Source organism: Neofelis nebulosa, chromosome 5 (genome assembly GCF_028018385.1).
Source record: "Neofelis nebulosa isolate mNeoNeb1 chromosome 5, mNeoNeb1.pri, whole genome shotgun sequence".
In the NCBI taxonomy this organism is placed as follows: domain Eukaryota; kingdom Metazoa; phylum Chordata; class Mammalia; order Carnivora; family Felidae; genus Neofelis; species Neofelis nebulosa.
Genome location: NC_080786.1, coordinates 99520104 through 99537118, shown reverse-complemented (window position 1 = coordinate 99537118; position 17015 = coordinate 99520104). Strand labels below are relative to the sequence as shown.

The window sequence follows — 17015 nt, the reverse complement described above, 5'->3', positions numbered from 1 at the left end:
TTCTACATTTTCAAAAGTGATTAAAAAAAAGAAGTCTCTAGAACTAGTAGACCTAGCAAAAAGACAAAATGAAAAAAAATATCAATTTTTACCTCCTTTGTACAAGACTATTCAATAAACTGCTATTTTTCAAACTGCAGGTGAAGACTAATTTAATGAGTGGCAAAATCAATTCATGGGTCAAATCAACATTTTTGAAATAAAATAGAATATAGAATAGAAAATATTAAGAGTACATCACATTTAATAAAGTTAAAAACTGTGTTTTATTAAACTTTTCAGTTATGTATGTGTGTATATGTACAATTACATACACACACACACACACACACACACACAGTGACTAACCACAATGTAAAAGATACAAGCCCACTGAGTCACCTTTGGCAAAGGCACACCCATTTCATAATACTCACATCACTACCAAAAACTAACAATGCACTATTTTTTAGAGCCCTGCAAAGGCTGCATGTGGAAGAGGGTCGCTGGAGATGCAGAACTCCAAGAAAGTAGAATTGCTGAAGCAGAAGCAGAGATTTGAACCACAACTTAAGAGTTAGAGGAGAGTTCACAGAGCTGGCTAAGGAATAGGAGCAGATACTGGCTTCACAAGCACTCTAGTATTCAGAACTATGAAGAGAACAAGATCTATAGGGCATCTGATAAAACGTACTGCAACAACCAAATACTGTGCAAAGATTCTGAAGACCAAAAACAAATGAAAATGACATTTTTGAGACATCTGGGGAAATACGAATATGGACTGGGAATTAGGCAATACCAAAAAATTATTGTTACTTTTATTAGGTATGATAACAGCATTGTGGTTATATAAGAAAATATCTGCATTTTTTTAAATGCAAAATGAAACAAAATGACACATTCTCTGAGATTTGCTTTAAAATGCTACAGTGAAGGAAGAAAAGGGTATGAAAAATGAAGCATATATGGCAAAATTTTAATAACTATTATATCTGGGTGAACACTGTATGGGTGATCTTTATACTTTTGTCTCCATTTTCACATAAATTTGAAATTTTTCATAATAAAAAAATTTAAGTCAGTAGGGGATCATTACTATCCTCAACAAATATTTAATGAGTATCTACTAGGATTAAGATTCCCAGGTCCACAGAGACATATAAGAGGCAGCCCCTATCCCTCAAAAGCATTAACAATCTGCCCAGGGAGATTGGGAACATACAGCTGACCTTTGAATGACAAGGGTTTGAACTACGTGGATCCACTTATACATGGACTTTTTTCAATAAATACAGTACAGTACTATAAATGTAATTTCTCTTCCTTATGATTTCTTAGTAACATTTTCCTTTCTTTAACTTCCTTTATTGTAAGAATACAGTATATAATACATATTACATACAAATACATGTTAATCATCTGTTTATGTTATCAGTAAGCCTTCCTGTCAATAGTAGGCTATTAGTAGTCAGGTTTTGGGGGAGTCAAAGCTCATACACAGATTTTTGACGGTGCAGGGGGTTGGCACCCATAACTCCTACACTCTTCAAGCGCCAACTGTACATGTAAAAATAAATGATATGCATTAGGCGGCACATACTCAATGCCTCATACACAGTACGTACAACCACAGTTCAGAGGAGATACCAATTGTTGGGCAGCTTCAAAAAACTACACACTTAGAACAGAGCTATAATAATCAAGACAACGTAGTGAGGCATAAGGATAGACATATAGATTGGTGGAATAAAACTTAGTGTCCAAACCAAACCCTTATGTTTACAGACCATTGATTTTCTTTTTTTCTTTTTTTTTTTTAATTTTTTTTTAATGTTTATTTTTGAGACAGAAAGAGATGGAGCATGAACGGGGAAGGGTCAGAGAGAGAGGGAGACACAGAATCCGAAGCAGGCTCCAGGCTCCGAGTTGTCAGCACAGAGCCCGACACAGGGCTCAAACTCACGGACCGTGAGATCATGACCTGAGCCGAAGTCGGACACTTAACCGACTGAGCCACCCAGGCGCCCCTACAGACCATTGATTTTCAACAACGGTGTCAAGATAATTCAATGGAGAAAGTACAGTCTTTTTAACAAATGGTACATAGGACAACAGGGTATTCATTTAGAAAAGAATGAAGTTGGACCCCTATCTTACACTATATACAAAAATTAACTCAAAATGGATCAAAGACCTAAATATAAGAACTAAAATTATAAAACTTTTAAAAGGAAACAGAAGTAAATTTTTATGACTCTTGGGTTAGATAATGGTTTCTTAGATATGACACTAAAAGCACAGGTGACAAAAGATAGATAAACAAGTTCATCAAAAGTAAAAACTTTTAGGGGCGCCTGGGTGGCTCAGTCAATTAAGCATATGACTTCGGCTTAGGTCATGATGTCACAGTTTGTGGGTTCGAGCCCCGCGTCGGGCTCTGTGCTGACAGCTCAGTGTCTGGAGCCTGCTTTGGATTCTGTGTCTCCCTCTCCCTCTGCCCCTCCCCTGCTCATGCTCTGTCTGTCTCAAAAATAAACATTAAAAAAGTTAAAATTTAAAAAAATTTTAATTAATTAATTAATTAAAAACTTTTGTGCTTCAAAAATACCCATCAAGAAAATGAAAAGAAAACCAACAGAATGGGAGAAAGTATTTGCAAATCATACATCTTATAAGGAACTTGGATCCAAAATGTGTAAAGAACTCTTACAAGTCAAAAATAAAAACACAAGTAATCCAATTTTTAACTGGCTAAGGAATCTCAATAGACATTCCCCAAAGAAGAAAATAATACAAAGAGCCAATATGCACACAAAAGGATGCTTAACATCATGAGTCATTAGGGCAAATCTAAACCACAATGAGATTCCACTTTACACCCACCAGGAAAACTAAAACCAAAAATACAATAATAACAAGTGTTGGCAAGGGATATGGAAAAACTGGAACCCTCATGCATGATAAGAATGTAAATAGTGCAGGGGCACCTGAGTGGCTCAGTCGGTTAAGCGTCCGACTTCGGCTCAGGTCATGATCTCACAGTTGGTGAGTTCGAGCCCCGCATTGGACTCTGGGCTGACAGCTCAGAGCCTGGAGCCCGCTTCAGATTGTGTGTCTCCCTCTGTCTGCCCCTCCATTGCTTGCACTCTGTCTCTCGCATTGCCTCAAAATTAAATAAACATTAAAAAAAATTAAAAAAAAAAAAAGAATGTAAATAGTGCAGCCACTGTGAAAAACTGTGAAAAACTGTTTGGCAGCTCTTCAGAAAGCTAACTATAGAGGCACCATATGACCCAGCAATTCTACTCCCAGGTATACCACAAGAGTACTAAGAACATATGTTCACCCAAAACTTGTAAATGAATGTTCATAGCAGCATTATTCATAATAGTCAAAAAGTGAAAATAACCCAAATATCCAACAATGGACAAATGGATAAATAAAATATGGCATATCCATATGATGTAACAGTATTCAGCAATATAAGGAATGAAGAACTGATACATTCTACAACATGGATGAGCCTTGAAAACGTTATGCTAGACACAAAAGGACACACACTATATTCCATTTATATGAAATGTCCAGAATAGGCAAATCCATAGAGACATAAAGTAGATTAGGTGTTGACAGGGATTAGAAGGAGGGGGAGTATACAGAGTGACTGTTAATGGGTACAGGATTTCTTTTAGGGAGTGATGAACATCTTCTAAAATTAGAAAATGATGATAGGTATATAACTCTATGAATATACTGAAAACCAATGGGTTGTACACTTTAAAATGGTGGATTTTATGGTATGTGAATTGTATTGTAATAAAGCTGCTTTTTTTAAAATCTACAGTAGAAACCTTTCTAAAAGTAAGCCTTGAACTAGGATAAGAAAGCAAAGTAATATTTGGACATGCACACAAAAAGGCAGACAAACTGTTCCAAGTAAAGAAAACGGCATGAATTGAGGCTCAAATGTGGAAATATACATGGCATATTCAAGGAATAAATTAGTACATTGACTAGACCAGTACGTTTGTATAGGGAAGTAAAATAAAGCTAGAGATATCTATGATGTGTACAGGACAATACTGACCACAGAGATTTGAACTGTAAACCAAACCTATCTAATAAAATTTTAATACACACTAAGTGACATTCCTAGGTAAATTCAGGAAATACTAAAGATACGCTTTTCAATTTTATATAGACATAAGATTAAATAAAACTAAACAACTTCCAGGAAGTGTCTCTGGTTTCTATTCTGAATGTCAGAAACCAAATACTAAATGAAACATTGAATAAATCTTAACTTTTGATATTAAACTTACCAGATCCTCAGGAGTTGCCCGATGAACTGTAAGATCATTCACAGTATTCTGCAAAAAAAGAGGACCTTTCTTTAAAAACAACAAAAAAAAGATTTCTTGCAAAATATTAGTATATATTGGATTTTTTAAAAAATAGGACTTAAATGTTTATTAACTTTCTTTGGGTTATTTTCTTACAGGAAAATTTTTCTTTAGACTAGGTTAAAAAACATTTAAAATCAATTTTAGTTTATTTTTGATAAATTCATTTTCCTTTTTTAAAAAAACCTTCTTTTTTATTTTTTAACTTTTTTTTTAAGTAATCCTTATGCTCAGTGTGGGGTTCAAATTCACAACCCTGAGATCAAGAGTTGAATGCTCTACTGACTGAGCCAGGCAAGCGCCCCTCAAAAATCTCCTTTTCTTAGTTTAAGCCTTCTGTACCTTTTTTTCTCCTATATGCCAGATGGGCCTCAGTTAAAAGATTATGTACTTAACTAAATAAGCAAGCTAACCTCCAAGAAACCTTTCTTTAAAGAGTTAAGGGATTTGTCTGATCATCTCATTTTAGCAAGATAAAACTGCTATTTTAAACTGAAATAGGGGTACCTGGGTGGCTCAGTTGGTAGAGCTTCTGATTCTTGGTTTTGGCTCAGGTCATGATCCCAGGGTCATGGAATTGAGCCCTACGTAGCCCCACATCAGGATCCATGCTGAGCAAGGAGCCTGCTTAAGATTCCTCTTTCTCTCTCCGCCCCTCTCCCCTGCTCACACACTCTCAAAGTAAATAAACAAATAAATAAAATTATTTATATTCTCACATAATATATAAAACAAATGTGTTTATTTAAATTAAAATAAAATGTTAGTTTTATTATTCAAACTTCTTATCACATTTTTTCACATCCTCCAGAAAGTTATATCACACCTATGACCTTATATTGTTCATTTATGTGTGGTTAGGTATGAGTATGTACTGGATTTTAATGGCTGAAAATGGATTCAAACTCCTGGGACCAAAACGAATTTCTGTCCAGGAACCAGTATCCTCAATTTAAATATTAATATGGATTATTGTTAGTTGTCTTGGTTAAAAAATAACAGGCTATTTTTAGATGTCTTACAGAAAATAAGCAGTGTATTTACCAAGCAGTCATACATTCCATTAAAACAATAAATAAAACAGGGTAGTATGTAATTCAAAATGAGTAAGTTTAACTAAAATTGTAGTTTTCAAAATGCACTCCGGAATGAGGCACCTCTCAAGATTCCTGAAAGATAAACTGTGACCACTACAGAGAGGTTAAATCTGTATCCATGCAAACAACTTAAGCATAGAATCTGTCACACATAATAAGGGATAAAGTCCGAGTGCACTGTATAATTTCATAAAATATGAAAATAGTCACTTATGTAAAAAGGTACTAAACCTACATGGCAGGCCTACCACACTGCACAACTCCAGGAACTCCCGCTATTACTCTAGTCCATGTAAAAGTACCCCCTTGGAACTAAGCTATGCACAGCCTACACAACTTTAAGTAGCTGCCCTACAATTTGGCCCTTTTCAAAATGACTTCAGCCATTTTGTCATACAGATTTGGTAAGGCAGGAAATAAAACAAGTTAGAGTTCTACTTCTAACAGAAATAGAACTGGGTCTGGTGAAATGGCTTATATTAGAAGATGGATATATTCAAAGACCTAACTTTTTGGTCACAGTTCATACTTAACTCAAGCGTTCTCTATACTAAAATTGCCATTCCTCTCATATTAATTTAGAAAAGTACAAGACAGGGGCACCTGGGTACCTGAGTCAGTTGAGTGTCTGACTCCTGGTTTCGGCTCAGGTCGCGATGTCAAAGTTCATGGGTTCAAGCCCGGAGTCAGGCTCTGTGCTGACAGCAAGGAGCCTACTTGTGGTTCTCTCTCTCCTTCTCTCTCTCTGCCCCTCCCCCGCTCATGCTGCATGCTCGCTCTCTCTCAAAATAAAAATAAACTTTAAAAAAAGAGTTTAAAAAAAAGTACAAGATATAACTATAAGATCTTGAGAATTATTCTTAATAATCATAATAAAATTCAAGCATATAAGTTATATGCTTGGATTTAGTTCTCATGGGAGAAAATATAATTTCATTAATACTACTATTGCTTAAAACTATTTTCTTTTGAAATTGCCTTTATATATAAATTATAAGCCATTTCAAAAAAATCTCATTATTTTTATCAAAACAGTATTATTCAGTTTGATCTCTCCTCCTTCATTCACCATTTACTCCAAATGACTTAAAACTACTTTCAAGTTCAGTCTACAAAAAACAGATTTTTCCAGCACTAGAGATAATAAAAAAGCAAATGAGGAACATTCTGAATGTAATTTCAAATGGTGGGTTTCGATTATGTTTTGAGCAATAGCAGCATATCAGAACAAATATTAAATTTCCCAAAGTAACCACTCTGAAGTAGACAACTTAAGTTATCACATGTATTTTTTTTTCTTTTAATCAGTTTCATTTATTACCTTAGAGTCACACCCTTATCTTATAGCAAATCAAATGACAACAAAGTAATATAAACACAGATAAGTCCCCCTGACCCACTTCAAAAAGGCTGTCAGTTTGCCCAGAAGTTTCCAAGTCCAAAAGAATCCCAGAGATCCAAAGTAGTCCCTGACTAGTTGCTCTCCACAACTAGAAAGAAAAGGAACCTAAAGTATTATGGTCCAAACTAAAGTACCAAGCTGCACAAGATAAAGATCCCCTTGATAATACCAAACAGTATCAGAGTGGAAGCCAGGGATCACATGTCCCAAGTACTTGAGACTTGTCTTACATCTTAACAGAACCTTTCTACTGAAACTGACCAGCCTCGGGAGGTGAAAAACAAACAATTCAGGAGAGAGAGTAAGAATCACCCATTTTATCAGCCAAAAATGCCACTCATATGATTATGATGTCACTGGTTGCCATGGGCAAATCTAAAAAAAGTACCAAAAAAATTCAGACTTCAGCAACACAGGTTAGCTACAGTTGCCTTAAGCAGTGAGTTTTCAAAGTTCGGGAGGGGAGGGGCGCCTGGGTGGCTCAGTCGGTTAAGCGTCCGACTTCAGCTCAGGTCACGATCTCACAGTCCGTGAGTTCGAGCCCCGCGTCGGGCTCTGGGCTGATGGCTCAGAGCCTGGAGCCTGCTTCCGATTCTGTGTCTCCCTCTCTCTCTGCCCCTCTCCCGTTCATGCTCTGTCTCTCTCTGTCTCAAAAATAAATAAACGTTAAAAAAAAAAAATTAAAAAAAAACAAAGTTCAGGAGGGGAGATTTTTAAAAACACTCCCCACTCTCTTAAGATTCTCTCTTCAAAGGAGGTAGAGGTTATGAGCCTCACATGTGTATTCTTAAAAAAATCCCCAAAGGATTCTGCTCTTAAACACTCCCAGAAATCTACTGAGCCCTATTACATTTAAAGCACTGTCTTGTGTAGACTAGGTTCATGTCATCACATCTATTCCTCCAGAGCAATCTTACAGGTTTATTATCCCGCCTAGACTTACATCCCATTCTTGCTTCACTGACGTTTTCTTCTTCTTTACTTTCAGCACTTTCCTTCCTCCTCCTCGGGTACCATAACGGTTCACTCTGACAAGTGACATCTAGAAGTAATAATCATACCACATTTTTAAAATATAAGAAAAAGTGGTAATTAGGTATCACCAGATGGGAACAAAGACATCTAAGAAAATAAACTAAAGTGTCAGTAGAAAAATTTAAGCATTATGAAGGGAACAGCCTACCAAAAATACTTGGTTCTTTTACTTCACAATTAGAAAACTGTACTGATAACTATAATAAAACAGGTTTTAACTTGAAATCAGGTTTCAAGTTAATAACTTATGTATATTTGCTTAACAAAGAACTCCAGGAATAAAAATTATGACCTAAAACAGAGCTATGGCAGTAGTCACAAGCTTTGTCATCAGTTAAACTTCACCATTAATAGAGAAAATGTCAGTCAACATGCTAACAATCTAAAAGCAAAAGGAAAAAGGCAGAGAGTTGGAGTTCTTTATTAAGCATTCTAGCATTCAAAACCACTACCAGATATGTATGTGTTTACTTAAAATAAAGGTGGCTAAAGTTTAGAAAACAAATGAGTTATATCATTTCTAGTATATTTCCACATAATACTAAATGGGGATGACTATTGATACTAAACTAGCATTTGGAAATTGCCAACATTTGCTTGGCACTTGAAATAGCAATGCTAAGGATACTGGACTAAACATTACACAAAATTTGAAAAAGACTCATAGTCTCTGTATACTAGGATTTTACAATATGTATATATGACTTTTAACAAGCAACACATATACATGAACTTCATTACACAGCTAAATAATTACAGAACTTTCCAGCTGACCCCCTTATTCCAAATTATCTTAAAACAAAAGACTGTAGTATTTTCCTTATGTACAGTTTAAAAAATTATTTAGTCGACTGTAATAAAAACACCTAAATGCAAGTATTTTCATAGGCTTCTCCTTAGTCCTCTTTGCATTCTGTCTTAATCCATCATATTCATTCCTCAAACATGTTATCTATTTTCAGGTTTTACAATCCAGCAAAGAGAGAAACCTGGCTTTTACAAGTTAGAGAAAAATCTTTAACTTGTGTTATAGTGATCATGCTGATAATGATGAGGACAGTGAAGATTGTGATAATGATGGCATTAGCTAACACATATTATGTGCATGCTGTCTACAAGGTAGTGTTCCAAGTAAGCTCTTCCTACACAGTACTTCCTTTAATTCTAACAATAATTCCATTAAGTACTTACTATTTGTCACTCATTTTACAGCTAAGGGACAAATAGTTAACCAACTGTGAAGGTCACACAGTAAGTGGCAGAACCATAAATACCATTTTAAAAATGTGGAATAGAATAGAACTAAAAGTCCAGAACAAACCTTTACATTTACAATCAGTATATTTTCAACAGAGGTGCCGAGAAATAATTCACTAGGGAAAGAACAGTCTTTTCAACAAATGGTGCTGGAACAACTGGAAATCCATACAAAAAAGAATGAATTAAGACCTCTACCTCACAACATATATACAACTTAACTTAAACTACCAACTTCAGTGTAAGAGCTAAAAGTACAAAACTCCCAACAGAAAACATAAGCATAAATCTTCATGAACCTTGGGTTAAGCAATGGTTTCTTAGATATAACACTAAATATAGAACACTAAAGAAACCAAAGAAAAAATAAAGTGGACTCCATCAAAACCTAAAACTTTTGTGCTTCAAAAGACACCATGAAGAAACTGAAATGAGGGGGCGCCTGGGTGGCTCAGTCAGTTCAGCATCTGACTTCAGCTCAGGTCATGATCTCACGGTTTGTGGGTTCAAATCCACAACAGGCTTTACACTGATAGCATGGAGCCTGCTTCAGATTCTCTCTCTCCCCTTCTCTGCCTCTCTCCTGCTCATGCTCTCTCTCTCTCTCTCAAAAAAATAAACATTAAAAAAAGAAAGAAAGAAAATGAAATGACAGCCAACAGAATGGGAGAAAATATTTGCAATTCATATCTGATAAGGAACTTGGATCCAAAATTATATTTAAAAAAAAAGAAAACCTTACAACTCAATAATAGAAACACAAATACTCCAATTTTATTTATTTATTTATTTTTGAGACAGAGAGAGACAAAGTGCAAGTGGCGGAGGGGCAGAGAGAGAGGGAGACACAGAATCCGAAACAGGCTCCAGGCTCTGAGCTGTCAGCACAGAGCCTGACACGGGGCTCGAACCCACGAACCGTGGGATCATGACCTGAGCCGAAGTCGGACGCTTAACCGACTGAGCCACCCAGGCGCCCCATACTTGATATTTTTTAAAAGTGGAATTGTTTCACTAATTTTTTTCAACATTTAAAAAAGCTAAGCATGTGTATCATAATGTATTGAATTAGTGATTTAGTTGTAAGATTTTTTTAATTTATTTAAATTCAAGTTAGTTAGCATATAGTGTAGTACTCGTTTCAGTAGAACCCAGTGATTCATAACATACATATAACACCCAGTGCTTATCCCACAAGTGCCCTTCTTAATGCCCATCACCCAATTAACCCATCCCCCACCCACCTCCCCTCCATCAACCCTCCGTTTGTTCTCTGTATTTAAGAGTCTCTTATGGTTTGCCTTCCTGTCTGTTTTTAACTTATTTTTCCTTCCCTTCCTCTATGTTCATCCGTTGTGTTTCTTAAATTCCACATAAGAGTGAAATCATATGATATTCGTCTTTCTCTGATTGACTTATTTCACTTATTATCATACACTAGTTGCATCCACATTGTTGCAAATGAAAAGATTTCAGTCTTTTTCATCACCAAGTAATATTCCACTGCATATATACAGTATAATGGGATACACATACATTAATTAATTGTTGATTAATATATCTTATAAGCACTTATTTATGCTAAGCACTTCACATTTAATCCCACAACGCTATGAGGCACATACTTTCTTGAGAGACAATACAGCACAGTGGTTAAGAGTACACTCTGAAACCAGACTGTCTGGGTTCACATCCCAGCTTTGCCAGTAATTGTAAAATGGAACTAATTAAATACATAAGGTGCTTAGATCCCCTGCCTTGCACATACTAAGTTCTATTTAGGATTAATGACGATGATGTCACTGGTAGCTATTAACCATTTCTCAAATGAGAAAAATGGGGCTTAGAGAGATTACGTATATTATATTGCTCAAAGTCACAAATAATGGGCAGCTTGGAGGTGACATTCAACACCAGGTCTAAATGTAATGCACCGCCTAGAAAATGGTACCAACACTGTGTTATGTCTGATTGGTTCTATATTTTCCAAATTCTCTACAATGAACCCAGGTTACTCCTAAGATAATTCATTTCATGTTACATTATTTAAAATCCTATACTTATTCAGGGGCTGAAATTCTACAAGCCTCAATTGTGAAAAACCTACCATGAATCTGAAGTATGCAAAAATTTATGAGCAGTCAAAAGGCCCAGGTACTTGTGTCTTTCATTCGTGAGGCCCTCAACATCACAATATTTGAAATTTAGGAAAAGCAGTACTTTTTAAATCATAGCTATTTGTACACTAATGGTGACTTCTGATGATAAATATAATGTATTCAAACAGAACTTTTCTTAAGCAAAGAGACAAGGAAATTAATATAAACAATTGATCAAATGCCTGAGTATTATTTGTGGAAATATCAACAGTTATCAATAAGAAAATAAGAAAATGTTAGGTTCAAAACACCTCCATATTCACTGCCGAAAACAGTGGTGAAATGAAGGGATATGCTATGGTCTGAATGTGTCCCCCCAAAATTCATGTTAAATTCTAACCCCCAAAAGTGATGGAATTAGGAGATGGATGGAGCTTTTGGAAAGTGGGGTCTTTGGGAGGCAGAGCCCTCATGAATGAGGCTAGTGCCGTCATAAAAGAAGCTCCAGAGAGATCTCTAACCCCTTTCACCATGTGAGGACACAGCAAGGTATGCTGGCTATGAACCAGGAAGAGGAGTCTTACCAGAACACGACCATGCTAGAGCCTTGATACTGGACTTCCCAGCCTCCAGAACTATGAGAAGAAAAACTCTCATTTATAAGCTATCTAGTCTGGTATTTTGTTATGAAAGTCTGAATGAACTGAGACAGTATACAACTGTTATCTTTTTTTTTTTTTTTTTTTTTTTTTACTTCAATTTAGCCTAGCAAAGCTGGCTGTGGTTACTCTAAGACAACTCACAATGAATCATGACCATTGTATAATCCCTGACCCTTGAGTTTGGGCAGGATCCATGGCTTATTTAGTTTTTTTTCCCCCGTGATTTGTTTTATCCAGTAAAACAAGACAAATGTGAGATATCCTTCCTTTGATCACATTATGTTATATAAGTCTTATATATAGTCTTATAAGTCTTATATATAAGCCTTATGTTATATAAGGAGAGTAGAGCAAGAGAGTCCTCCTGCTGGCCTTGAAGAAGCCAACTGTCACTGTGACTGTCTGTAAAAAGGGCCATATGGTGGGGGCAGGGGGTGGGGGCAGGGAGGGTGCCTGGATGGCTCAGTTGGTTGAGCGTCTGACTCTTGATCTCAGCTCAGGTGTTGACCTCAAGGTCATGAGTTCAAGTCCCACCTTGGGCTCCACACAGAGCATACACTGGGCGTGGAGCCTACTTAAAAAGGGGGGAGGGGCCATATGGCAGGGAATTCAGACAACTGTGGGAAGCCCCCAGCAGAAAGTCAGTATGAAGACCACCACGCCCCCCTCCCAAGGCATACAAGGCATACAGACACAATGAAATGAATTCTGCCAGCAACCTAAGTGAGGTGAGCCTCACGGAAGATTTTTCCCAAGCTGGGTTCCAGATGAGAATGCAGACCACCAACACCTTAATCACAACTTTGTGAGACCCTAAGCACAGTACCCTGTCCACAGGAATTGTGAGATAATAAATGAGTATTGTTTTAAGTCACGAAGTGTGTGGTAATTTGTTACACAGCACAGGAGACTAATGTACTGGCCAACTCTAAGTTCAGCCTGTGTGTGCTAAGATCACAAAGGTAGAACTAAGCTGCTATCCCACCTATGGACTTCCTTCCACCAACCAATTTCATGAAGGAATGAAGGAGAGGCATATTTTGGCACTTTTATGTACTAACCCACAGTTACACATCAAACTTTTGTAACATGGGAACCACCTTTGCACTGAAAAGTGTTCTCCTGAACATCACCAATAAGGATGACCATATTTTTCTTAACCCAGGATCAGACTCTATGGTCTGACAGAGAGATTCTTGTGCTACTCAGAGAAATCAGATTTCATACGGGAGCTATAGTTTACATGTTGAAATGTCAGATTGTAGAGATATTCTGACGGTTTGTAGTACTAAGGAGTACAAAATCAGCACAGCCCAGAAAATCTAGGCCTGTTCGGAGAAAATCTAAAATATCAATAGCTTCCTAACAGATAAAATTATTGGTTTCGTTTTACCTTTCAAGCCCTTTCCAACTCTACAGACTCCCACTCCTGGAAGCCCTCCCCTCCCTTGACTTCCATGGCACTCTTCCTTCTGGTTTCTCTCCTATTCATCTATCCTTTTCTTTGCAGGCTCTGTTGGCGCCTCCTCAGATACCACATAACCAAGAAGCCTCACCCAGTTGTATCCCAATCCTCTTGTCTTTCCATTGGACACCCTCTCTCTTCATGCAATAATTCTTTTTGGATGACACTGGCGATAAAATAGTAAACAGGTCTAATACGGTGCCAATTCTTATGGACCTTGTCTGCTAGATCACCAATAGGCAGTTCACCTCTTCCCTCAGTGATCTCACCCACACCCTTAAGCAAAACTACAGATGCACTGAGCAAACAAGCACAAATCAAGGCTCCACACCTTTCCTCAACACACCTCATTTCCAACTGCCTTCTGGGCACATCTTCCAAATATCTCACATACAGTGTAGTCAAAATACAGCTTATCATCCATCCTCCCCGCCAACCTCTAGTTCTTAATACACAATTGGCGTGCTCCGAACTTACAGAATTACCATCCTTCTGTTTGCTCCGGTTTAAAACCTTAGCATCATCTTCTGTTCCAATCAGATACCAGATCTATTCATTCTTTCCCTGAAATATGTCTCTCCCCTATCCCCACTTCATTTCTACCACCACTGTTTTTGTCCAAGCTCTCATTTCTCCTAATTGAACTTCCTTTCACCCATTTGCTCATTTCATTATCCGTTATTTCAACAAATATTTTGAAAGCACCTGCCAAGCGCCAGGCACAAGATACAGAAAGAAAGTACAATAGGCTGCACCCTCACAGAGCTTAGGGCTTATCAGAAGACCACAATTAAATGAGTAATTGCAATAAATGGATAACACAGAAAGTAAATTCAGTGTCATGGAAATACCTTACTCTACAAAGTAAGAAAAGACCACTGCATTCCTCTAATTGCCCCCAAAATGTTTAAGCTGAGAGCTAATGTATGAATAAAGCTAGAAGTGGGGGAAAAAATGTTTCCGGTGGCAGAAAAGGCATTTACAAGTGGTTTGAGCAGTTTGACTAACAGATTTGAGGCGAGAGGCTAAAAAGAGGATAAAAAGAAAGGCGGAGGCCAGATCATGGCTTTGTAAACTACAGTAATTTGAACACTTATTCTAAAGAACCCATAGGAAGTCACTGGAGGATTTTAGATAAGGTAAATTATGATGAGATTTGACTAGTGGAAAACTGATGAAAGGGAAACAAGTCCAAACGCTGTCCTTTCCAAACACTGTCCTTTCAATCAATCCTCTACCCAGATGTAAGAATGCAATATAGCTCTCAGCCCTTTGCTTTCTTCCCCAAAAGATTTTAATGGCTCCCTCCTGCAGAAAGGAATCCAACTCAGCTAGGCACTCGGACCCTCTCCCTGCCTTGTGGCCCGGCTGACTTTTCTTTCCAGTCTTTTCTCCTCACATCTCCCATACATTCAGCCCTCGTCTTCACGAGTAGTTCCACCTATTCTTTACGTTCCGCGTGGAACACCCTTCACACTTTCACTCCCTTCCTTCCACGCGGCTAACTCCCACTCATTCAAGCTGCCCCTCCTGATACACTCTTTCCCGGCCATCAGTCGACTTAAATGACCCTCCCAGTCCCCAAGTACCCTGGGTAGTCAGTCTGTCTCCTACTAGACTGTAAACTCCTTAAAAGCTACAACAGGGTAGCCCCAACTCTCAGCTCTGCGCACAAGTGCCCGACAGCGGTGCACACACTCAGGGTACGCCTAAGGGGAGCGTGCCAGACAGCAACACACCCAGACACGCAACCTGACACGCACACACACTAGCAAAACACAGAGTCGCCGTGCGCTTTCCGTAGTAAAGATCTTCCACCCAGACGCCTGGAGCTCTAAGGAACAGAAGGCAGACGCCACCACCGTTCTCCCCGCCCTGTAGCCCGGTCCCTAGGGCTCGGTCGGGCTGCAGGCTGAAGGCCTCCGCCACGTCATCACAACCTGCCTTGCAGTTTCCCGACGGCTGCCTCCACCGCCACTAAAACTTCAGGCTCCAGAACGGCCGGGCCCGCCACAGGTTAACGCAGCCCGCCACTTCCGGAATGTTGCCTAGGCTACCCGAGCGCCGTACATCCGGTGGGGCCAGAGCGCAGGCGCGTCCCAAAGGCTGGCAAGGAGTGTGGTGGGTGGAGGCAGTTCCTCGTCCCTGTGCTCTGTGCAAGGTTCTGGGCAAAGCTTTCGAGGGTAGGCATGTAGCATTAGCCAGTTTCTCGTGAATTCTCTAAGAGAAAGATGTCGCTCTCCAGACGAAGCTTCACATATAATATTGACTTGCATTCACCTTTTTTTTTTTTTTCCAGAAATATTACCGCCTATCAATGTGCCATAGACTAATGCTAGGTCCTGAGGGATCTAAAAATAGGCAAGATCCCTGTCTTCAGAAAGCTTACTGCATAGTAGTAAACAGCTGTCAACAGACACAAATGTAAAATTAGGACTGTGACAAGTGCTAGAAGATACTAACTAGATACGAAATTTATAGGAATATTTGTTGGAATTACTCAGGAAAGCTGAAAAGCAGGAGTCAGCTACCAGGAAAGAATAAAACATTCCTGCAGAGGGAGCCACATACGCAAAGCTGTGTGGCAAATGCAATAAAAAAAAAAAAACAAAAACTGGAAGTTCAGTATATCTGGAAATCAGAGAGCAGTGGGAGCTTGTTAGAAAAGCTGACTTAATAGGTTAGCCCCAGCACAGGAAGAGCTCTGTAGGCTATGGTAAGGACTTTACAAAGCATTTTATTTGAAAATGGAGTTAATTTGCTCCAGTAAGACAACTTCTTTTAGTCCCTGGTTTTCTACTGTTAAGACACATCCGTACAGGGATCAGCAAATACATCTTCAGCACCTTCTAGATGCAAAGAACTACCTTGAAACAGTTTCCACTCTGATTGGGGAAATTTTATGTACATATATTGACGGGTCAATCAATATAATCACTCCCTACATACATTCTCAACTCCCTGCCCCTCTCTGAATTACTGTAATTCTGGGGAAAACCACAGTTCTGGCCATTGCAAAACTCCTTACTAAGTGCCTGCATCTTTGCAGCTGAAACTGTTAAGAGAAAAACACCCAACATGCTAACTTTAAATTCATGATTACTAATTTTAAGTATGCCCTTAAAGATGCCTGAAGACCATATTAAAGATGCCCCAGTGATTTCTCCCACCTTCCTACAGGACGACTTTATACCTTCTGTCATGGCCAACGTAACTTCCTCTGTCCTCAGTCTTAGCCAGTGACCTTGCTTCCTACTTCATTGATAACATTGAAGCAATCTGAAGAGAATTTCCATAAGCTCCTGTTGCTAATTCAGTCCTTCTATCACATCTTTACCCACAAATCTGCCTTCCAGAAGCTCAACAAAACCTAAACAAAAGAAAGATGAAGAATATTACATCAGTGTACATAATAATTAAATTGCCCAGAACCAGTAATAATAATTTTTTTAAAAATGTTTTAAGCAGCCAGAGAGAAACATTACAGAGAAACAAAAATAAGGATAACATTTTATTTCTCATTAGAACTTTGTAAGCAAAAAGACAGCATAGAACATTTAAGTGTATTGAAAGAAAAAAGCTGTTAACCTAGAATTCTTTTCTGTCAAAAATA

The 17015-nt window shown here is 38.1% G+C and overlaps 1 protein-coding gene across 8 annotated transcripts in view; it reads right to left on the bottom strand.

The window, feature by feature from the left end:
- Window positions 1-16722, bottom strand: part of SPICE1 (spindle and centriole associated protein 1) — a 59322-nt gene extending 42600 nt beyond the window's left edge. For 4 of the 8 annotated variants that reach the window (XR_009262174.1, XM_058731386.1, XM_058731388.1 and 1 more), the window contains exons 1-3: window positions 9241-9351; window positions 7828-7926; window positions 4305-4352 (exon numbers count right to left, since the gene is read on the bottom strand). Coding sequence is in view for 5 of the 8 variants with exons in the window: in XM_058731386.1 (XP_058587369.1) it covers window positions 4305-4352; window positions 7828-7926 (147 nt within the window). In the remaining 3 variants the exon portion in view is untranslated. Of the gene's footprint in view, window positions 1-4304; window positions 4353-4892; window positions 4948-6093; window positions 6282-7827; window positions 7929-9240; window positions 9352-16595 lie in introns of those variants that run through there. The other 4 variants (XM_058731387.1, XM_058731389.1, XM_058731391.1 and 1 more) reach the window with 4 other exon arrangements.
- Between the last annotated feature and the right edge of the window lie 293 nt (window positions 16723-17015).